The sequence below is a fragment of the Gadus chalcogrammus genome, chromosome 11 (genome assembly GCF_026213295.1).
Source record: "Gadus chalcogrammus isolate NIFS_2021 chromosome 11, NIFS_Gcha_1.0, whole genome shotgun sequence".
Lineage (NCBI taxonomy): Eukaryota > Metazoa > Chordata > Actinopteri > Gadiformes > Gadidae > Gadus > Gadus chalcogrammus.
Genome location: NC_079422.1, coordinates 22,814,476 through 22,837,412, shown reverse-complemented (window position 1 = coordinate 22,837,412; position 22,937 = coordinate 22,814,476). Strand labels below are relative to the sequence as shown.

The window sequence follows — 22,937 nt, the reverse complement described above, 5'->3', positions numbered from 1 at the left end:
GTTTGCTAAAGGTTAAAGTGAGAGGTGGAATAAAGAACGTAGGAAGGGGTATTTGAATTGGGAGTGTTGTGAGAGAGTCACAATATACTCCTGACCAGCCGACAGCCCAAAGTTAAATCGGATCTTCTGCGATGGATTGTCCTCATTTTCTCGTTGTTAGCGTTATTAGGAGCCTGCTGGACGCTTATATCTTCAGTTGATCATTGCTAACGGTAAAGCTTGGCTACCTATTCCACATGGTGACACCAGTGCCTCAGCAGATAGGCTCCGGGGGAGGAAACTGGACTAACAAGTTTAGCCCCCGCTAACATAAATTAGCTCTGCAGTAGTCATGACTCTGCTGCTAGCAGCTGAGCAGAATCCTTCTGCTGGTTCGCATAGGAGAGCAGAAACAAGTTTGTTGAAAGGCCCTTTGTTACCATTGTTTCTTAGTATTTTCAAAGATAAGAACTCAAGAGAAAGAGGACTTGCATCTGAGCCTCAAAAGGTAAGTAGGGGGTTCCGGGCGATCCACCCCCGAGAAAATAAATACATTTTCGTTGCCTGAACCCCAATTTTAACACACATTTTGAGGTTGAACAAAGGATTAAAAAAAAAAAACATTTAGCCACTGTTTAGCAAATAGCTTAATGGTTACAACTGAATAGCATGTAGTGCGTTCTAATTAAAAGACCTTTCACAATACGAGGGTCAACCTCGGTGATGCCAGTAACGCGTTACTGGCCTCGGACCACTTTTTTCAGTAACGAGTAATCTAACGCGTTACTCTTTCCAAACCAGTAATCAGATTAAAGTCCCTCATCAAAGTCACTGTGTTTTTGTTTTTCTCGGATCACCGATTGCCGTTGAGAGCGATGGAGTGGTGTGTTTGTCTGTCTGTCTGTCTGCCTGTTTGTGTGAGAGTGTGTGTGCGTGTGAAGCGTAAGTCTCCAAAGACTTCAATCTATCAGAGGCAAGTGTCGACCTTGACTCACCAGAGTCCGCACCACCAGTTGTTATTAGCGGCGGAATTAGTGGCGCTGTGCCGTGCTGTGCGTGGAGCTTCGTCCGGAGATTGCCCCATAAAGCGTGCAGTGAAATTTTGTCTACGCATTAAAAGTTGGCGGAAGCGGTTGAAAGCAGCGTGACAGTGCGTGCACCCAGGACCGTAGCACCAAATTCTAGGCCCTTTATACAAGAGGTACTGATGGGCCCTCCAGGGGGCCCCCTGCCGTCTATTTTGAGACGGCAGGGGGTGTTGTCGCAGCTAAATGTAACTGATAAAGTAACTTGTAATCTAACTTAGTTACTTTTAAAATCAAGCAATCAGTAAAGTAACTAAGTTACTATTTTAAGGAGTAACTAGTAATCAGTAATCAGATTACTTTTTCAAGGTAACTGTGGCAACACTGGTCAACCTACACTAGACGAAAAACTAGGCTAGAACAACCTTGGTTAGCAGTTAAAATACAGAAAAGAGCTAGTACTACCTGGCATACAAGTAATACCAGCACTTTCAATACTACATGTACTGCAAAACAAACAACGCTATTAACACTACCAACAGTAGACTAATAATACTTCAAAAACATAGCTGGTAACACCTTTTGTAGCAGTATTTATCTTATATGCTAGACTAGCAATACTCAAAAACATAGCAAGTTCTACCTCCCAGTATTTTAGTATTACAGCAGTAATACTAAAATAAATTGCTTGTACTAGCTTCCATTCAAATAATACTACAAACAGAGCTAGTACTACCTTCCATGACCAGTAAGTCAATGCCAGGCAGGAGGTCGGTAGTGTTTGACTTTCTCTCTGTGAAAGAAGATAAAGTAACAATTACTTTTAAATGACCTCCAACCCCCTTCCTGGTCCGCTCTAATCTCTGTTGCCGCCTTAGCCGATACCAAACTCTCACTGCGGGGAATTCCATCTACTGATCCATGCTAGTGTGCCAGATACTTCCATGGCATTTACTTGACTTAGTTAATGCATTTCATCACTTCTATGATAATAACTTAGTTTATCACTACTCTCTCACTGAAGTGCTAAGTAGTCCAGTACCATCAGTGTCTGTCTGAGTGAGTGAGTAAGTGAGTGAGTGAGTAGTACCTAGTACTATCAGCTCAGTGTAGTCTTCACTGTTCCCCGTCAGGTCCTGGGCAGAGATGACGGAGCAGACGTAGACTCCGCTGTCCCCCCACGCCGTCTGGCCGATGCTCAGGTCTGCATCTGATGGTCAGGTGGTTCAGCAGAAGAAAATACATCAACACTTTATTCGTCCCTCACATGGCAATCAAAGGTAGGCGGCGTGAAACAAACAGGAACAGAAATCATACACACCCAAGCCTGTGAAGAATAAGACGTAAAGAAATACGTTTGGAGGCTGGGTACGCTCGCCCGACGTCGAAGGTCAGTGCAACGCAGCTGTGCTCCAAAGTTCTGAATGCTAAAGGCTCAGTTATAGTTCCACGTCGACGCAACGCAAAGGGGGCTCACGAAACCATGCGGACCCTCCTTGCGTCCGACGCAAGGGCCTGGCGTGCACGGTGCACCTCCCAAAATGTTAACATTTTGTCGAGGCGACGCGGCGGCAAGGGCTGTGTCCGCTCACTAAGACCCGAAGCAGAACCAAAACAGGTTCAGGACTGCGTCAAAGCGTACCTGCGCTGTCATTGCGTTGCCTTCGACGTCGAACCATAACTGTGCCTTAAGTCATGTGGACAAGTGACGCGTGCTTACTGTTGATGATGCTGATCTTGCGGCCCTGGTACTCCGAGCCCAGCGTGACCGAGTTGGCCTGCTTGGACGCCACGATGCGGATGGTGCGCAGGCTGTCGGCGCACTCGATGTTGGGGTCGTAGTTGGGGTTGTTCTGGCTCAGGAGGTTATCCGCGCTGTTGGGGCTCAGCGCGGCCTGGATGGGGTCGCGGCAGTACGACTTGTACTTCCAGGTCACCACGGGGGGCTGGGAGGAGGCGGTGGTCTGGTAGTTACAGTTCAGGACCACGGGCTGGAAGAGGATGGCGATGTAGCGCTTGGTGGGACACTGCACCGAGATGGCCCCGGTGTAGCCTGCGGACGCACCACAGCCAAGACACAATGGTCAGACATCAGTGTTACACATCAGCGTCACAACTACCTGGGTATGAATCATCACCAGGTCGATCTAGGTCGAAACTCTGCTATTTATAACCCGCCTATTATTTACTATACTTACGATATGACTCAATCGCCAATTGATCTAAATATAATTGTCCTCTTGCACTTGCCGTGTTGTTAACCCATAAAGTTTTAACTTGTTATACACACATTCTGACCATGGATAACCCGAACTCTGACTCTCGACATCAAGTTTTTCAATTTTCCAAATGGTTAAAAGGTTATAGGAATACAGAAGCCTACCGTTTGTTTAGGCAACATAAAATAGTTTAACGATTCTCAAAAAACAACAATAAATACGAATGTATAATAATGAAAACATGACTCGTTACTTTAACATACATTTTGCATTTAAAGTAGGCTATCAATCGAAGATATTTTAAAAGCTAATCATACGGAGAAAATAGAAAATATATAGCCCACTTAGTTTTAATACTTTAAATGTAATCAAAAATGTTGTTTATGTAGTACGTGTGTACGAGGATAGTTGCTCAATAGAGGGGGCCTTCGGTTCAGGTAAACACAAGAGCGTTTCGATCGAAACGTTTCCCACAAGAATGTGATAATCATGGATAGCCTATCTGGAGAAATGTTGTAGAATAACAGAACCAACACATTAAGAGCAGAGATTGGTGTACGATTGATGCAAAGACAGCAGAAGTGATCAACACACGGAAGAGGACGCACCCAGGGCCCGGGCCTACCTGTTGCCAGTACAACGGCCACAAACAAAGTCCAAAACATTTTCATCCGTTGTTTCGAAGTTTCCATCGATGTTTAAATTATATATCTGCACAAACTAAAAAAACTCATCGATGAAACATTAATCGACATTTACAGTTACTGCCGTGCTCCCGTTCTTCAGCCAGGTATCGAGGTGTTACGCAAGGCGCGTTGCGTCAAGGTGAGGCTGGAGGGACGGCGGGTCGCGAAACACGGACTGGTGGGTGGTGTCTGTTTCTGTTTTAACGCTCAAGTTAAATTGCTATAGTTAATCAATATTTTCCCTCAAAAACGAATTATTTACCGTCGATTGGAACTTTCATTTTGTTTTATGTGGCGTTGTGGGTTCCATCTCTCTGCAATACTATTTGATCTTAAACGGATCCCCCTGTGGTGCAGTTGGTACGGTCCGAACTGATACTGGAGATACTGGTTAATTTTCAACCAGGATACTTTCTTTCGTAGTTGCATGGACATGTTGTGCGTGCGTGTCTGTGCGCGCGCGCGTGCATGTGCGCGTGCGTATGTGTCCAAGTATATATTGTTATTCATATAATTGTTTTAGAATCAATACACATGAACCTTCCAAGCCTGTAGGCTTAGTTTTATAGTAGAGTAAGGATAAGGTGTTAGTAGAGTAAGACTAGAGTTAGGGTAAGTAAAGTTAGTTGGGTAGGAGGAACCCCTAATCAAGCTTTTATGGAATATCAACAAGTTTTATTCCTACAATACTATGTATTTACCCTGTTCCACCACTAGATAGCTGAGTCCGACCGTACAGCAGCCGGTTGCTAGGGGAGGAATGTAACAGGTGCGACGAGAAGAATAGATTATAGAGTGGAATAGAGAGGAAATACAGTAGGCCTACAGTAGAATAGAGTAGGTGCAGTAGAGTCGGTTGGATTAGAATACAGATACTAAATTACAGAATACTGCAGAATAGGCCTACTACAGAATAACAGGATGATACTCAACTACACAATACTAAAACTCTAAATATATGCTAAATAGTTGGCCTGTTAAGCCCTTTGAGTCAGTACCTTTGATTAAGGGCTAAAATTGAAATTTAATTAGATTAAAATAAAAAAATAAAATCCCTAGCAGAAGCTCCAATACAGGAAGTTCCTGCACAGTAGGCTACGAACAGCGTAAATATGTCTGCTGTCTGTCAGAGGTTAGAATGGGTAGTGCAGGCCAGCTGACATTAATACAAACACAAAGCAGAATTTACAAATAAGTAACCCTGAGACTGAGAGTTATGTGGTGATATCCTAAATAGTGACAATTAATGAACCTTGGATTGATTTGAATGCAGAATTAAGAGTAAACTATGTAGGCATGTACATTATGCGTAGGCTACCCACTAAATTTTAAAATGCCAAAATGTTTTGTCTGATAAGTTATAATTGAATTATAACTAACTTTATGAACTTTCTTTAAAGAAATATATAAATGTTTTAATATACTTTTTATACCAATCCTAGTCAGCCAGGCAAACAATTATGTCGTTGCCGATCTGCGACGGAATCGTTACATAGAAAATAAACAAGCCGCCAAGTCGTTATTGAGTGTCCTTTCAATCTGCATCCATCAAAGTAGACAAACAACCCAACCCAATTGCAGAAAGGGGGCGATGTTAGTCTATGCTCAAGCCCTGCATGCGTATTTATGATTTGGAACTTTTGCAAATGTAACGAAGAAGATACAATTAAAATATGGTAGATATATTTATATACCATATTTGTAATATTGCACGAATACTATGTGTAACAAGGCATTGTCAGTTTATAACGATGTCTAGTGTGTTAAGGCTGTGTCTCAGTGTATATAGGCTATTCTATTAATGCCATGTTATAATTTATGAAGACGCTCTCCTGTTCCATAGGGAAAACTTTCATGGCACTTTATTTTTAAAACCTTTAACTGAACAAAAAGCCTGTTTTGTCCAAGATATATCTCTGACCAACGTCTCTTACTACTTGTCAGGAACTAGGTGGCACTTGTCTAATAATAGCATTGCATACAGTCGACAAAACAACTAAAAAGTACTCGGAAAACACTAGACAGAGTTAGTCATAATCGGATTTAAGGCCAACGATTCTCAATCAAACAATAATGACCACAAAAAGCATTATAATAAGGAGTTTTATTGTGAAGAAGATATCCTGTCTGAATAAAATTGTCCTTCAAGCATCCCATTTGGCAGGACACAGTCTCAAATCGATAAGAGCATAAACCACACACCTCCCCACGCCACTCACACAGCACCCACGCTAGAGCTCTTTGGTCTGCTCCTACTGGTCGGTCCCGCTTTCTAGGGATACAAGTACTGGTGTCTGGGGTTGTAGCATCTGGGGGGGGGAGGGGTACTGGCTTTGGGTGGGAAGGGGTTCTGATGTCAGGGGAGGAAGGGGTTCTGATGTCAGGGGAGGAAGGGGCTCTGGTGTCTGAAGGGCTTCTGATGCCTTTGGTGGGAAGGGGTTTGGGTGATGGGGCTCCTGGCTTTGGGGGGAAAGGGGTTCTGTTGTCGGGGTGGGGGGGGGCTGGTGTCTGTTGTCTGGGCCAAAGGGGTTCTGGTGGCTGGGGGGGGGGCTGGGGTTCTGGTGTCTGGGCCAAAGGGGTTCTGGTGGCCGAGGCCCGGTTCTGTCCCCTAGTCCATGATTCAGTTTCGGAAAACACGCCTTTTGGAACTCCTGTTGTCAAAGAGGAGGGAACAATGTTCGCCCGGGGATCTGAACAAGGGTTTGACGAGAGGAACGAGGTGCGGACCGCGGTACGTGTCTGGAAGCGCTTCCGGCTCCGGGAGGAGCCACCAGTGCTGAAGGCTGCGTCAGCCCACAGGTCCCACAACGGGACGGCCAACGCTTTTGATTGACCACACATAGGATAGAACCTCTACTGGAGAAGCAAAGTGGTTAAAAGTTGCCAGCACTCACGAATTACATTTACAAAAATATACACATAATCAAGGCATATAGAAGTCACTGATTGACTCATTTTGATTGGACAACAAATCGGTAGCCAGGGACGGCGGCCGTCTCTGAGACTTGCTGCTTAACAAGGCAAAGATATACAACTACACAGGAGTACAATCAAATACAGTAGAAAACTAGACTGAACTAAAAGGGCTGGAGCCTACAGGCCACCTATGAGGGCGTGGGCTGACAGAAAAGGCGTGTTTTGAATCATTTTATCTCTTTGGAAGCAGTAATATTAACTCTCTTTCTTATTCACGGCTCCTTTATAAGAGCCCTATAAGACGATGATAAACCCCGCTATTACCGGGAAGCAGCTGTCCGTATGCTACCAGCTGCTCACACCAGGCCGGCACCGAAAAAGAAGAAGATGAAATAAAAAACTAAAATCTGTTTTCATTAAAAATGGAACCATTCATCCATGGACTTTAAGGCAGCGTGAGGGTTAGCCAGCGGTCTGCGCTGTACATTACATACGTTTACATGTCCTAGTAGTAACTCATAGAGTCCATGATTTAACTCTACTCCAACCCGCGGTCCGGAGTGTCTTTAAAGATCCGTCCCTGTTGTGTGTCTCTTCCTGTGCAGCATTAACAAAGTGTCTCTGGTACGGGCACGTGGGTTCCAGTGGGTTGGAAACCCTGCATTAAGAAGGCGTAACCTTCCGGTGAACTGCAACTCCCCAGCAGTGCCACTAGCTCTTCCCTTGCTCCTGGTTGGGTTTGGCTGGGTCGACGGGTTCTGGCTTGGCAGCTGCTGGGGTTTTGTGGAGGCCTTCCTCTGTGCCGATGTCCACCGTGATGTTGGTGTAGAGGGGACGGTGCTGGCGCCGTACGATCTCATACTCTGCAGTGTTCATCCCGTCCAGCTTCCACGACTGGCGGGTTTTGGCCAGCATGTTGAATCTGGAGACACCAGGAAACATCAGCACCTAGCTAGGTTACCCTAATACTAAATCTCTCCTTATTACCCCACCTCGCTAGGTTACCCTCATACTAAGGCCCAATCCCCTTTCTACCCCTAACCCCTTCCCCTTCCCCTTATTTTGGGGTAAGGGGAAGGGGTAAGGGGTAGAAATGGGATTGGGCCTAAATCCCTCCTAAGAAAACATTTGACAACAACAAGGGGTTCCCTGAGGTACTTGTGCTGGGAGGTTGGGTGTGTGGGGTGGGAGAGCCATAAACACAGTCAGGACTTTTCTTCCCATCGATATGTTGTGAAGCAAGTGTAAACGATGGGCCATGGTGTGAACAATGTTAGTGCTTCTTCGCCGAAACTCAGGAGAAACTCAGGATTTCTAATTGAATAGAACCCTCTGAAACATTTCGTGATCAACACCTTGCGGGATCATCTCGTGATGCTTGAATCCAGGCCCTTAAAGGTTGTATCAGCGATTCTGGTTGCCTAGACTTCAGTTGCGAGATTCCAAACAAACAGAGCCAGCTAGCCCCTCCCTCCCGTGTTTGGAAAATGATCATTTTCATGAACGCGCATGAAAATGCAACAGGAATTTGTAGCTACCACTTCGCATGCACGAGCGCGAAACACCACAACACCCACCCCTTGTCTGTGATTGGTTGGCACACTGTTTATTTTGATTTTGAGGTGTTGGTAGTACCATTTGTTTCTGTGTGCGATCTCGGAGCCTAGGCTGCATAGAGAGACGCGTTTTTTTGACAGCCTGCTTATGGGACGAGCAGCCAGCGGATCGTGAAGAAAAAGCAGATGAATGTGATACTTTATGTTTCAATCAGAATCGCTGATACAACCTTTAACCAAAAAAAATCCTGACTGAGCAGGGTTTTGACCTCACCGTTTAGGATTGATGTCGTTGCCTTTGTCCAGCTTGTGTTTGATCATCTTGTAGCGGCCGACTCTCACGGACGGACGCGTGATGTGCATCCCACCGAGAGAAACCCTGAAAAACACCCGAGAGACATCAGTCAGACCGGGGGGGTTCTTCCACACATGGTCGCCATCCAGAAGGAGCTGTGGGCAGTATGGGGGAGCAGGGTACCTGACTCCGATGTCGTCGTCCTCCCCCCCCCAGCCCCAGTAGTTGTTCGGGAAGCCGTTCATCTTGAGGTAGTGCAGCGGAGTCAGAGCAGACACGCCTCCGAAGTACAGATTGTAAGGAAGCCTGGATGGGACAAATATCTAACATTTTAGATCCACACGACACAAGGGGAAACGGGGGCTAAACCTTTTTTAAAGAAAAACGAATACAAGGGGTAGAAATGGGATTGGGCCTCAGGCCCAATCCCATTTCTTCGCCTTGTATTCGTTTTTGTGCTCTTTGGAGAAACTGCTTGACTAACAGGGGAAACTACCCCAATTGATCTAGACCGACTCAATTCCCCAAAAAGAAGCCGGCCATATAGGAGGCTGCCCATCCGGCAAGGACCTTGGATTACTGGTTACCTGGTAGCCTAAAATTGCTGGGCAATATCATGCCCAGCCCGCCGCCTTTCTGAATATCTCAACAGCTTCGCACGGTTCGAGGCGAGCAACACCTTTCCTACCGTGAGGCTAGCCTGAGGACTGACGAGAGTGCTTACGACAATTACAATTAGGGCATTTAGCAGACGCTTTTATCCAAAGCGACTTGCATCGGACACATTGACACACCGACGGCAGAGTCGACCATGCATGGCGACAGCCAGCTCGTCAGGAGCAGTTAGGGTTAAGTGTCTTGCTCAGGGACACATCAACACTCAGCTAGGAGGAGCTGGGGATCGAACTAGCAACCTTTCGGTTACAAGACAACTGCTCTACCTCCTGAGCTAAGCCGACCTACGAGATGAGGAGAGCTTTTAAAAAAGGATTTAAAGGGGCTGTGTGGTATTACAGGCAGTGTCCTCAGAGGTTGGTCCGGCCAGGTATTCACCTCTACGTATATTCAATCACTCGCTGACCAGTCTGCAGTTCCCAAATGCTTCAAGCAGACCAATCCAAAGAAACCCTCCGTCACCTGCCTGAAGGTATAGCGATCTGTAGCTCCCACCTTCATCCATTCATCCACATTCCTCTACTTCTTGGACATATTATTCAGAAACATATCGTCTCCGTTAATAAGTGGCCTTTGCCGCTATAATAAAATACAACATCCCACCGCTCTGTAGAGGTAGAGTAGATGAACAGATAAAGTGTTAAACACTGAAGGAGAACAAGAACTCACTTGTAGCCAAACTTGTCCATGGCGATAGCAGCGTGCTTTGGGTTGGCGTCACAGATGTACGTGTTGCGGTCGTCTTCTGGGATCAGGTCCACATCGTGGAAAAACAGGCAGTCCCAGTTTTCCTCTCGCATCGCCTCCCGGAAGCCCACGTTCATTAGCTTGGCTCGATTAAACGTGTAGTTCCCGGCCTAGGAGGACAAAGCCAATCAGCTCATTAACTAGGCCCCGAAGCAATCAGCTCCTTAACTACGACCCACCACCAAATCCCTTCTGCTCACCCTTACCAATCGCTCCAATACCCGTTTTGGACAACCGATCACAAAAGGTCAATATGTTGTTGACCCTGACATGAACACAGCAGGTAAGTAGAGTTTAATAGAGTATATATATTTAAAACAATGTATAGTCTATCTGTCATATCTATCCGACTATCAATTAATCCCCATAGGAACCAAAAATAATAATGAGAATAGACTATACTGGCTTCATCCTTTTTAAAGACTCTGACAAGGAACATTTGTGTTTTCGTGTAAAAGATGTAATTTAGGGCTGTTTATATATCTAATAAGCATTAAAACAAGGGCTGAGGGACTCATCTTTTTCCAAATGCAAACTATTTTTACCCCTGAGGTCATCGAACTCCCAGTCAGATGCAAAAATATATTTAAGCCTATGCCTATAAAGAATCCTATATACACACACAGCAGAACGCCTTGGGGGAGACGGCACAACGCCTGGGCCGGCAACAAGGACTGTAAGGCCGCGCTCACACTAGGCAAAGTTAGATCTACCTAGGAGGTCGATTTATCCTCTAGAGATCTCTCTAGTTGTTCTATCGAAGAAAACTTATTTGCACGTTTGTATGACGATTTTCAGAAGTGAATTTGTACATGGGCCAGTGAACCCTTTGCTGATTTGAGACCTTTAAATACTATTTTTTACAGTGCATTAGTGTCAAGTTTTTGGTTGCCGATAACACCCCTACAGATCCCTGCCTCCAGCAATAATATTGGATGAAACAAATACGAAGCTATGGAAGGTCAAGACCAGATTTTAGCTCGCCACAAGACTTCAGATATTAATCTAAAGTCTGATTAAACTCTAAGACTGTACGATTTAAACCGTAATGCTACTGATAATTACTGCTTATCGATCCGGTCTTTTTTGAGCATCATAGATTTTATTCACAAGATGTAATAGATCAAATATGATGCACTATTATTCGTAAATCCAGCATCATATACAATTTCTAAGTGCCAATGTCAACAGATGTAAATACAGTACATTGTGCTAATAATTGTCAGATTAACAACAATAAATAAGTTACCCATTGTTCAGATAGAATTCTAACACAATAATGCAGGAAAAAAACATTGACAGTATTTTTACTGCGCCTCATTAATCGTTTACAGCACTTCAGATGTAATTTATGAGCACGACTGTAGCTAAACTATCAACAGGCAAATGGTATTTTAGTCATGAACCCTTATCCATAGTGTACTGGTCACTGAACTCTGTGTTTGGGCTCTATGCTGCTGGCGAACCTGACTGGGCAACAGGAGACGACCTACCTGCTAGGTTGGTCGAAAACGGTGCATTTCTCCACCTTTATGGGGATAGACTTTTTATGCTGCAATGAATGCAACCAAAGGTGGTGGGGGGGGGGGGGCTGCACCTAACTTTGTTAATGCATAATGTTTTAAAAATATAAAGAAAAAAATATATATAGATATTTATTTTTATTTTCAATACATTGGTAGTCAATGCAGGCCCTATTGTTGTTAAGGCGGCTGCCTTAACCATACAGTCCTGGGGGAAACAATGTACCTTTGACAAAGGTAGCAAGGATTCAAAGCCTATCGGTTTCTATTCATTACTCCTTTGTTATTTCAGCAATGCAAATATGCACATTTGTTCTCCTCGTTTGTTCTTTAAATATGGTGGGGTGAGGTAGATTCAACCCAGCATGACAGGGTCACTCCCACACAGTCCTGTATTACACCTTACGCTCGCTTACATCCGCCCCAAAGAAAAGGCTCGAGTCCAAACCCGGATCCTGACCTTCCCTACATGGGAACCCGACCCTCGCAGCTATGTGTGAGCATGGTGTTTGCTAAGCTTTGTACTTCGCTGGAGAGAGTCGACGAGTGGCCAGCACAGTCTTGTTGGATGATCCACTGAGTTGTTTGGTGTGGGAGGGGGTCGGCCTAAACATATATACACACACAAGTAGAGGTGAGGTCCGTAGGTTAATTGTAGTCTGAAAATCCAAACTCCCAACACTCCTGTTACCTTCCTCTTGGAAACTGGAAACCTGGACAAACTGGAAACCTGGCTGTGTATCACCAGTTCTGGTCTTTCCCGGAATCAGTGTTTACCTTGTTCATATATTCATGATTTATATAGGGATCAGCCGATTATCGGTGCCGATATTCGGCATTTTGACGCATATCGGCATCGGCCTTATTTTTTGATCAGACGGCCGATATGAGATCAATTTAAAACGGGGTTATTTTGGCTCTGATGCAGCCGCGCCTCTCTGTCAACTGCGTAACCACGGACCCCCTCGAACCCCTAGGCTTTAAGGTGAAGGCTGATTAGCTTTTAGCGTAACGCTAGCCCAGCGGTCCGCTTTCTCCTTCTCTGGCTCTAGACGCTCAGCAGACTGTAGCAATGCTCTACAACTCACGACTACTAACGTAACTGTGAGGCCCAATACTTTAGCAGCAGCTGTCTGTTCCTATGATAAACATGAAACTAGGTTGCTGATAATATTGATAGGGAAGTGGTCAGTGATAAAAGTAAGATGTGTGTGTGTGTGTGTGTGTGTGTGTGTGTGTGTGTGTGTGTGTGTGTGTGTGTGTGTGTGTGTGTGTGTGTGTGTGTGTGTGTGTGTGTGTGTGTGTGTGTGTGTGTGTGTGTGTGTGTGTGTGTGTGTGTGTGTGTGTGTGTGTGTGTGTCATGAGAAACTGACAGCAAAGCAGCGTCTGTCTGAGAGAAAACTGGGAGCCATTTATTTGTTTAAATTGTGTTATGTTGCAAATCTGATAAGCTGTTGTGTATATTAAACATATGCTTAAAGGCGTTTAAATGAAGTTAAGTGTTGGAGTTTGTATTATTCAAAAAAATTTACGCCAATATTTTCCCTTTTTCTGTAAATTAATATCGGCTCCAAATATCGGTGATCGGCCCCCTTGACTACTAATAATTAGTATCGGTATTGGCCCTGAAAAAAACATATCGGTCTATCTCTAGATTTATAAAAAAAAAAATTCTTTCCGGCAACATGTAAGAGTCTTTTAAAAACCATAAATGACAGCCAGCAGGTGAACTAGTTGCCATGGGGATGGTCTCACCTGGTGTATGATGTAGATCCCATAGTTGAGCTGCTGTCGCTGGAGGAAGGGGTGCAGGTAGTAGAGGAGGAACTTGAGGTGGTGCTCGCGGTTCCTGTGGGGGATGATGATGGCTGTGCTGTGCCTGGACTCACAGCCGGGCGGCCGGTACCGCCCCCCCCTCACCACCAGGGGGTTCTTCCGCTGCACCTGCGCCAGAGTCAGGCCCGAAGGGAAGCTTACGTGGATGGGCCCACCTGAAAACCACCAAAGACGAAGAGGGAGGTGTAAACCATAAACAGAACAACCAGGACTATAAAACACTAACAGAACCAGGAATTTAAAAAAAAAAAAGACGACAGAAGCGTGAAGCTAAAAACCACGACAGAACCGGGTAGCTGTGACACAACACGATCAGGTGGTCCGAACGTGAACTCACGTATGAAGGGCGAGGTCTGGGGGCAGTAGGTCATGACGTCGCTGCTGGACGGGGCCCTGGCCAGGATGGTCAGGTTGGCGTAGACGTCGCTGCCCGTGGCCGACAGGTTACGGCCGACACCGTCGCTTTTGCGGAAAATGCGCATGAAGTAGGTGACCCGTCTCTGGTAGCCCTCGCGGGACAGCAGCGCCATGACGACCAGCTGCACGCCCAGGAACATGAACAGGTATCGCCACTTGGACTGGAAGCTCACCATGGCGACGGAGGCAGGGGGGGGTCGTCACGGCGACAGGGGGGGGGCAGGGAGCCAAGGCAAGCGATCGGCGACACCTCGTCGAGATGTCTTAGCAGCATGCAACCGCACCCGGGAGGCCAGTGGCGTCAAACATAATGGTGACGTGGTCGGGAGGGGTGGGGTGGGGGTGTGGGGGGGGGTGTGGGGGTTCCCAAAGGCACTTTTGGCAGGTTGTAAACTAGGTGTGACCCAACCAACAGAGGCCTTGAAGCAATGAAACACGAAACGAAAGACAAGTTCAAAATGTTTGTATTTGAGTCGCTCAGTTCATGGCTGCACGCAGTGAGCTCTGAGCGGTGCGAGGTGTGTGCGTGTTTCAGCGGTGCTAGCTGTACTGGATGCTAGTATCGCGAGAGAGGCTCGTGCTCTAGCAGCGCAAGCTTTAATGGGGGATGCTCGCGCTGCTATGTGCTACTGGCGCTAGCTGAACTGGGAGCCAGCGGTGCTAAGCGGGGCTGGCGGTACTGGGTGCTAGCGTAGCCGGATGCTAGCGGTACTGGGGCTTCTGCTGGTCCACGTCAGGCCCCTCATCCCCCTTCAACACAAAACACAAAACAGTCAGCATATTTTACACTGTTTAACCATTTGAAGAAGGAGAAACCCATTCTGGCTGATCAAACCATCAAAGCCGACGCTTGTTAAAAGCGGTCAGATTGCTCCGTCAAAGATTTGTCCAAACAACCCTTCTCGATTCAGCCAAGAGGATTTAGCGTGCCCCAATCGTAAACGCCTGCAGCACTTTGGCCTCCGATAAAACATTGGTTTAGTACTTGTATGGCGCTCCAGGGTTTGTTTTGGATTTTCTAAAATTTTATGACGCAGGTTGATTCTTTATATAGTTCTCGTTTGCCGTTGTGGTGAGCGCACGTCAAGCTTGAAAGGATAACGGATGTTTAAGTGAAACCAGGAGAGATGGTTATCACACAGACCAGAGTTTTAACTTAAAAGTAATTGCTTAAGTGCCTAAACAACTGTTAAAATGGCTGGCTCTTTAACTGTAAAACGTAACCGACTGTTTAACTAAGTGTTTTGAACTGGTTAACTTACAGGCTTGGGGTCCAGTTTGTTTACCATGAGCCAATCAGTAGCTGGTAGACACGTCAGTAGGCGGGACACGGGATCAAGACCAATCACAGCTCTCTCTGAAAGACAGCAGTAGACGAGGTTACTGGGACTGTCAGATACAACCATCACAATCATGTTGTCCTGTGCATTTCTTAATTTAAATGATATTAAACTAGTTAATTGTAGTACTCTCTCCCTCTCTGAAATGCTAAGAAGGCCGGTACTATCAGTGTATCTCTCTCTCTCTCTCTGTGTCTGTGTTGTTGCATCACACCAAGCCCCAGATCAATAAGTTATCTAAGCAAATGCACAAGATTTATGATTTTACTTAATGATTCGATACAGCTCGTTAGATATTTTGTTGTGGATTTCAACAAGTAGTGTCCCACCAACCTTTCTAACTTTAAGGCCCAATCCCATTTCTACCCCTTACCCCTCCCCCTTGTTTTGAAGGGGTAAGGGGAAGGGGTAAGGGGAAGCGAGTTTCACTTTTCAATAAAAATTGTAGATAATAATAGTGTATCGGATGGACGTACGCGGACGGGGGGGATTATGCCGGGTGTGTCTAGTAGGGCCCGACTGATATTGATTTTTGAGTGCCGATGCTGATTATTTTCAGAGAAAAATTACGATTACGATTTAATCGGCCGATTAAAAAAAAAAAAAAAAAAAAGGCTATAAAACGTAGTTGTTGATACCTTAAATATACTTTAAACACTTTTGACGAATATGTGAATTGAATGCAGAACCTTTGAGTGTTTTAGAATACATTTACAGTCAAAAATGAGTGTAATGTAAAATGTAAAATAAATAACTAACTCCCAATGTGCTGCGCTCGTGAGCAGTGACTAACACGTGCGTGCTGAGCAGTATGGTCTCACCGTTAGAGTCTACAGTATAACAAATTAACATGGCCTGGGACCTAAAGACAACGCGTCTTGTGTACATTGGTGAGGTGAGCGCGCAGCTGCCTGAGCGAGCATGCTTTCATGTTGTACGGTAAAATTCAATCTCCTCTTTTTTACTCCAGCTAAAGTTGTATGTTAGCAAGGCAAGTAGGAGCGCAATCTGCAGGATACTAAGCGCAATAACATTTCTAAAAAAATAAAATAAAATAAAAAATCTGTTGTAATCGGCGTCTTTTTGGCAGATGTCGGTTATTTTCAAAAAGGCTATAATCGGCCGATTAAATCGGCAGGCCGATGAATCGGTCGGGCCCTAGTGTCTAGTGTGCAAATGGAGCATTCTTTAATACATCCATGTTTTGGAGACTTACATTTTTTTTAGGGTGTTTCCCGGATGATAACTAAAAGTAGGCCATCAGGAAGTTGGCATCCAAATTGAAACGTTTGCCAAGCCCCAGATCAATAAGTTATCTAAGCAAATGCACAAGATTTATGATTTTACTTAATGATTCGATACAGCTCGTTAGATATTTTGTTGTGGATTTCAACAAGTAGTGTCCCACCAACCTTTCTAACTTTAAGGCCCAATCCCATTTCTACCCCTTACCCCTCCCCCTTGTTTTGAAGGGGTAAGGGGAAGGGGTAAGGGGAAGCTCATTTCCCTTCACCAAAATAATCGAGGTATTTAAAGGAGTCAATTTACAATGGAGTTTCACTTTTCAATAAAAATTGTAGATAATAATAGTGTATCGGATGGACGTACGCGGACGGGGGGGATTATGCCGGGTGTGTCTAGTAGGGCCCGACCGATATTGATTTTTGAGTGCCGATGCTGATTATTTTCAGAGAAAAATTACGATTACGATTTAATCGGCCGATTAAAAAAAAAAAAAAAGAGTCTACAGTATAACAAATTATATAACAATATAACAAACAGTATAACAAATTAACATGGCCTGGGACCTAAAGACAACGCGTCTTGTGTACATTGGTGAGGTGAGCGTGCAGCTGCCTGAGCGAGCATGCTTTCATGTTGTACGGTAAAATTCAATCTCCTCTTTTTTACTCCAGCTAAAGTTGTATGTTAGCAAGGCAAGTAGGAGCGCAATCTGCAGGATACTAAGCGCAATAACATTTCTAAAAAAATAAAATAAAATAAAAAATCTGTTGTAATCGGCGTCTTTTTGGCAGATGTCGGTTATTTTCAAAAAGGCTATAATCGGCCGATTAAATCGGCAGGCCGATGAATCGGTCGGGCCCTAGTGTCTAGTGTGCAAATGGAGCATTCTTTAATACATCCATGTTTTGGAGACTTACATTTTTTTAGGGTGTTTCCCGGATGATAACTAAAAGTAGGCCATCAGGAAGTTGGCATCCAAATTGAAACGTTTGCGATAGAACTGCGTGCTATTTTGCACTCAAAGCAACCTATATCTACATACCACAGTGTAGATAAACATTGTTGCCCTGCTATCGAGATTATGAACAATACACACAACAGAAAGCAATAATAACTATAGCATGAGAATGTAGTTTACCAGTATGGATGCAATAGGAGGACTGTGTGATTTATGCCTATGGGAAAAAAGAGACAGTTTGGTTTTGAGGCTTAAGGTCAAAGTTCAAACCATGATCTCTGACGATGCATTTGCTGCAGAGAGCTACCATCCGCTCAATGGCTTGTTGCCTCATTATAAATGACAACCTCTACGATAACACAAATCTCAAAGTCTAGAACTATATGGTCGAGCTGATGAAGCAGACGGGCGGTTTTACTCAATTTTTTTTTTTTTTTAAGTTGGATGTGTGACTGTGTGTTTGTGTGTCTGTGTTTTTCCCTCAACACAGGGACTGTGTTTAAAACACAAACAGCTGGTCCTTCTCGTATAAACCCTCGTATAGTAATGACGCTTACGCCACTCAGCTAGCCCCAGTCTTCTGTACTGGCTAGTGTACCAGCTATCTAGTATACTCTCCGCTAGTGTACCAGCTGTCTAGTGTACTCTTCATTAGCTTGTGTGCACTGCTAGCTAGTGCACTCTGCTAGCTAGTGCGCTCTGTCCATGAGCTAGTGTACTCAGCCGGTTGGTGTACTCAGCTAGCTAATGAAACTGGACCCCCCAGGCGAAGGCTGCCTGCATCTGTACTAGATTCCCAGGTATGTTCTTGGGCGTGGCCACTAGGTAACAGTTCTCTGTTTTCCATGGAAACAAATAGAGGCTTAATCCGAGGGCAGAAGGCACCGCCGGGTGCCATACTAAACTACTGCAGGTGTCAATTTCATCCTGCTGGCAGGGGCAGATTACACTGGATGGAACAGGGGGACAGCTTATTATATTGTTGCTCTTTTGGCAATATTCATATGAATGACATGATGAATATCTCAAGTTTGTGTTTTTATAAGTTTTATTTATCAGAACTTTAATATATTTTTGATGTTCTTTTGTGTTGTGGCAATAAAACAATAAAATAAAGTTTATTTTTTTAAACTGCATTACCTTATTATTTTAGTGAGGAGTCATAAATAACTACAAATAACCAATGTTAGGGAAGTCGGTTTATGTTTGGTTATGCGCTTCTGGAATTTCTTTTAGATTGGAATATTGAAATCACCAAATATTTGTATCAGTATCAGCCTTAAATATCCTTTATCGGTCGGGCTCTAATGTAGATGGCACCATGCAACGTCCAGTTGAAGTCAGAAAAACTTTATGTCATTTAAGGCTTATAAAAACACTGCACAACAACGCCAGCCAGAACTGTAATTATACAAGCACCAAAATGACACCAGAGATGAAACTCCTAAAAGTAGCCATAGGGAGTGGAGAAAGGAAACCAAACCACAACAGAAGGTATACAGTATCTCTGGGTGTCCCCGAGTTTCATCGATGAAAAGGTTGTCATCAAGATAAGCAGGTCAACACCCCAAGCAGTACAGATGGGTTAATGTGGAGCGTTACATTCCCTGCCAAGACACAGTGGATTGTTATATCATCTCTATAATTAATTAAACCAGTGATAAGAAACACCACAAGATCAAGCCCTTAGCTAGGGCAATATCAACCCTTAGTTAATGCCAGTCAAAAATTTACATCTGCTACCAGCCAAAGGCCAGTAATATATTTCAACCATTCGTTAGGTATAAAAATATAATTTGTGTTGCATTAGATGTACATAAACAGTTCCTTTGCCGGTCGATTTTTCCACCATGGACGGACAAATTCACAGAGTCTGTTGCAGTTATTATGACATCCCTGTTGGCCGCAGGTACAGTTGTACAGCATATGTCACATTCAAAACAAGCCTCTAGGTCCCGGTTATAAAAACACTAAGGAGCCGGTTCCATTCAGCCATTTAAAGGAGATGGTGAGGTGAAGGGACCGGGCCAGTTCTCAACTGCTGAGCAAACATGTAGCCACTAGCCAGCCCCTTCACCGTGGAAACCAGACGGTTGCAGGTTGCGTTGCTAAGCGTCTCCCGAGCTGCGGGGCCCTGGCCCCCCTGGGGACGAACCTGGAGTTCATCAACTACCAAGGAGGAGAGGCGGCATGTTGCTGAAGCAAGCCCCTCAGGGGACAAAAAAAAAGGAGCTTGCGTTTGGCTGTAACCAGCGACTACCACGGGAACCAGTCTGAATATTAAACCCTGAAAAGCAGCTCTACTGGTTAAACCGTAGTAACATGATCCGACAAGGGGCACATTAACACTTATTCACAGTTAATTGATCATACTTCTTTTCATCATTTGTTTTATTATTATTATTCCCGAACTTCCCTAAGTAACTCCTCCTAGAAACTTCATACATGCTAGAAACATGATTAAACCTTTGTTACATATCAAAAGACATACATCAGTGTTTTGAATGCTACAGACACAGCAGAAGTATACCTGAAACATACAGCGATATTGCAAATGCAGCATATGCACTAGAATTATACCTGCACGACAGCAACCACCTAGTAGAAACCACCCAGAGACAGAACACAACAAAAGCCACCCAGAAAATCCTAGCAACTACCTAGAACACCATAAAAACCCAGTAGTAGCAGCACCTATACAGAACAACCGGGCAACCTCTAGGAATAACCTAGCAACTAGCCAGACCACCGTTACCCATTTCACCCCGAGCAGCCACCATAAAACTACAGCACTCCTTCAAGGCAAGCTACACTGCTTTCCCAATTTTCAAGGAAGTAGGTCTACTTCCTTGAAAAACTTTATTTTCAGAAGCTGCAGTTGTTATTCCGGTCTTAAGACAAGATACAGCTGGAACACTAATGAATTTAACGCTTAAATTATGAATAAACGAGATCAACTAAAATAACATGGGCATAAATAATGATATATGCTAATAAAACATGGATACCTGGATACCTATTGATCCAGAAAAATAGACTACACGGTGCACTACACATAATAGTAGTTTAAAGAACAGTGAGGGGAAACCAAAAGATAGGTGACCATGTGTACTTTAAAAGTAAGGTCCGGACATATTGTTGAGGTTTTTTCATGTTGGGAGACTACACCATGCACTGTCTACAATAATGTAAAAAATCATTCAAACCGGTTTTTCCAGGAACAGGTTGATTCTTCCTTCTGCTCGCCTATCCCTTCCCGTCACTTCAGATGTCTGATCTTCTGTGCTCCTTTGACTCCTTAGAATAGATCATTGACTAACCCCATCAAGTTAACACTAATCAATCGTGATGTCAATCCCAAATGACCGTAAGTGAAATATGTATCAATCCAGCAATGGATGTCCACGACAACTTAACTACCATTCCTATGATATTTTAACACTGATTCAACTATCCATATATCTGTCCATCTTTCCATCAATCTAACGTTAAAGTTACATATACATATAAATATCTCCATATATCTACAGAAAGAAAGTTATTGACTCTATAGTTATTTCAGCCGAGGTGAAATTCGACAACTTTTGCCGAAATGCCGTTTACCTTGGGAATTCCACCCACCAACAGCAAGTAAATCAAACGCAAATATATAACAAGATTAAACAACCTCCGAAGTAGAAGTTGCCAGCTGTTGGGGAGCTAGCCCCGTTAGCTAGCTAGCTGCACGTCGCAACCCAAACATGAAGCTTAGATAAAAGCATATTCATCATTGTACAAGTATTTATGAATCATATCTAAATATATCCATATGTTTGTATTTTCGACGCATCATTCTCACCCAGACAGGTTGTTATCCTCGATGGCTGGTAGCCCCATCTGGAGCAGCTTATATTCTGGTCCCGATATGTTTGGAAGTTAATGTAACGGATATGCAGTGCAGAGTGGATGGTCAGCCGCTGTTGGCGGGGGAGGAGCGAAGGCAGCTGCCGCGCAGCGGCGCATGCCTCCTGATCCCCGCCCCCCGGATCCCCGACCTCCGGATCTTTCAACAGCGCTCGCAATATTTGTATAATGTTTAAGTTCATCCTTGCTCTAAACCAACAGTCCCCGATATAGTCGGCTCAACTCAAAATAATAAATACTAAATTAATCTTGATTGATATGGGAAATACATCTGCATGGTCAATGTTTTACGTTGCAGTAGTTATGTTGCATAATCATCAGCACAGTAACTAGCACAAACCCAGATACCCATATGAAGTCAGTAGCCAACAGTATAACATTATTAACAATGCAATGCTTAATTTACCTTTAGTGTCAGGTTGTGTATCTTGGAGAACTATGACGTTTATGCCAATTATGTTGTTTGGGGGGGGGGGGGTATTTTCAGGCTGATGAAACCAGTTGGTTTAGACTTACTCCAATTTCAATGCATGGAAACACATTATTAGATTAAAAACACGATTTATTTTATCCAATAGAATTCTGACTAGAATTCAAAACTGTTTCAATGAGTAAAACCGGATCAAGGGGTTCGGATAAAACGAAATAAACGAAATAAAATAAAACAGAGATACATATATTTTTGTAAATTGGCCAATAAACAAGTATAATTTAAATTATTTCAAATCTATTTGGACAGTTTTTCCGGTGTTGTTCTCGCACCCCATTTCCTAGTTTCACATGCACGACATTGATCGTATCCTTAAAAGGTGTTAAGTTGATGGTGTTCCTCAGTACAATTAAATCATGCGTTCTGCAACTTGGAATCCGGATAAATTAAAATCAAACATTAATATTCTTATTGGATTAAGGTAGGATGTCTTGGAAATGGTCTAAATAATAGGTCATACATTATGTATATCTTGAGTTTATGAACGATGATAGCGATCTTTACGTTACTGGGTCATTATACTTTATGACGTGACAGATCTGCTGAGTATGGGAACGGACAGGTGTTCTTTAACCCGCATCCCTGCATGACCACGGTAGACATTCGACTCGCTGATGTTGGCCTTGTGACGCATATACGTATATACCTCAATTCTGTTTGATTCCAGAGATTTACAACACTTTATCAGTAGGTTACTTATTCGACAAGGTCACAGAGCACTTGCCTGCCACTCAGCCGGGAAACAAGTTGATCCCCCATAAAATACTTGCACGATAAATTACACACACGAGGATCATGCAGTCTTTAGTACAAATCAAATGCATTATCAATTGTGATATTACATAATTACAACGATCTTCGATTATTTCTCAGTGACGACGTTTACTAAAATGTATGGGATTTTTTTCCACTGTGGGGTCTAAAGGGCGAACTGCAGTCTCAGCTGCTGTGACTCCTGGTGGGCAGAAGGCGAGGCAGTAATTGCAGCAGAGAGGGCGTGAGGAAAGAGGAGACAGAGCCCTGGGGGGGGACATTCGACTCTGCTGCTGTTGGAGAAAGACGCCATCCCACCAGTTTCTGCTGTCCAGATTATGAGGTTTCTGAGACACGCTCAGTGGAGAAAGTTT

General features: G+C 44.1%; 2 protein-coding genes across 3 annotated transcripts in view; both read right to left on the bottom strand.

The window, feature by feature from the left end:
- The window catches only part of lsr (lipolysis stimulated lipoprotein receptor), a 10,346-nt gene extending 6,125 nt beyond the window's left edge, over nt 1-4,221 (bottom strand). The window contains exons 1-4 of one of the 2 annotated variants that reach the window (XM_056602808.1): nt 3,849-4,221; nt 2,725-3,057; nt 2,095-2,214; nt 1,741-1,797 (exon numbers count right to left, since the gene is read on the bottom strand). In XM_056602808.1, coding sequence (XP_056458783.1) covers nt 1,741-1,797; nt 2,095-2,214; nt 2,725-3,057; nt 3,849-3,915 — 577 coding nt within the window. In that variant the 5' untranslated portion in view covers nt 3,916-4,221. The remainder of the gene's footprint in view (nt 1-1,740; nt 1,798-2,094; nt 2,215-2,724; nt 3,058-3,848) is intronic. The other variant, XM_056602809.1, reaches the window with a different exon arrangement.
- Nucleotides 4,222-6,001: 1,780 nt separating this feature from the next.
- On the bottom strand, nt 6,002-21,374 carry si:dkey-199f5.8 (beta-1,4-galactosyltransferase 3). Its single transcript, XM_056602403.1, has 8 exons — nt 21,256-21,374; nt 15,137-15,231; nt 13,795-14,624; nt 13,377-13,612; nt 10,021-10,208; nt 8,860-8,982; nt 8,656-8,760; nt 6,002-7,747 (listed from the first exon to the last, which is right to left on the bottom strand). The coding sequence occupies exons 3-8, from the start codon at nt 14,048-14,050 to the stop codon at nt 7,537-7,539; spliced, it is 1,119 nt and encodes a 372-aa protein (XP_056458378.1). The 5' UTR covers nt 14,051-14,624; nt 15,137-15,231; nt 21,256-21,374; the 3' UTR covers nt 6,002-7,536.
- Nucleotides 21,375-22,937: the final 1,563 nt, after the last annotated feature.

Coding starts and splice junctions, on each gene's coding strand:
- si:dkey-199f5.8 (XM_056602403.1), bottom strand. CDS start 14,050: ATGGTGAGCTTCCAGTCCAAGTGGCGATACCTGTTCATGTTCCTGGGC. Junction 13,613..13,794: donor CCAGACCTCGCCCTTCATAC/GTGAGTTCACGT, acceptor GGTGGTTTTCAG/GTGGGCCCATCCACGTAAGC. Junction 10,209..13,376: donor GGATCTACATCATACACCAG/GTGAGACCATCC, acceptor TTGTCCTCCTAG/GCCGGGAACTACACGTTTAA.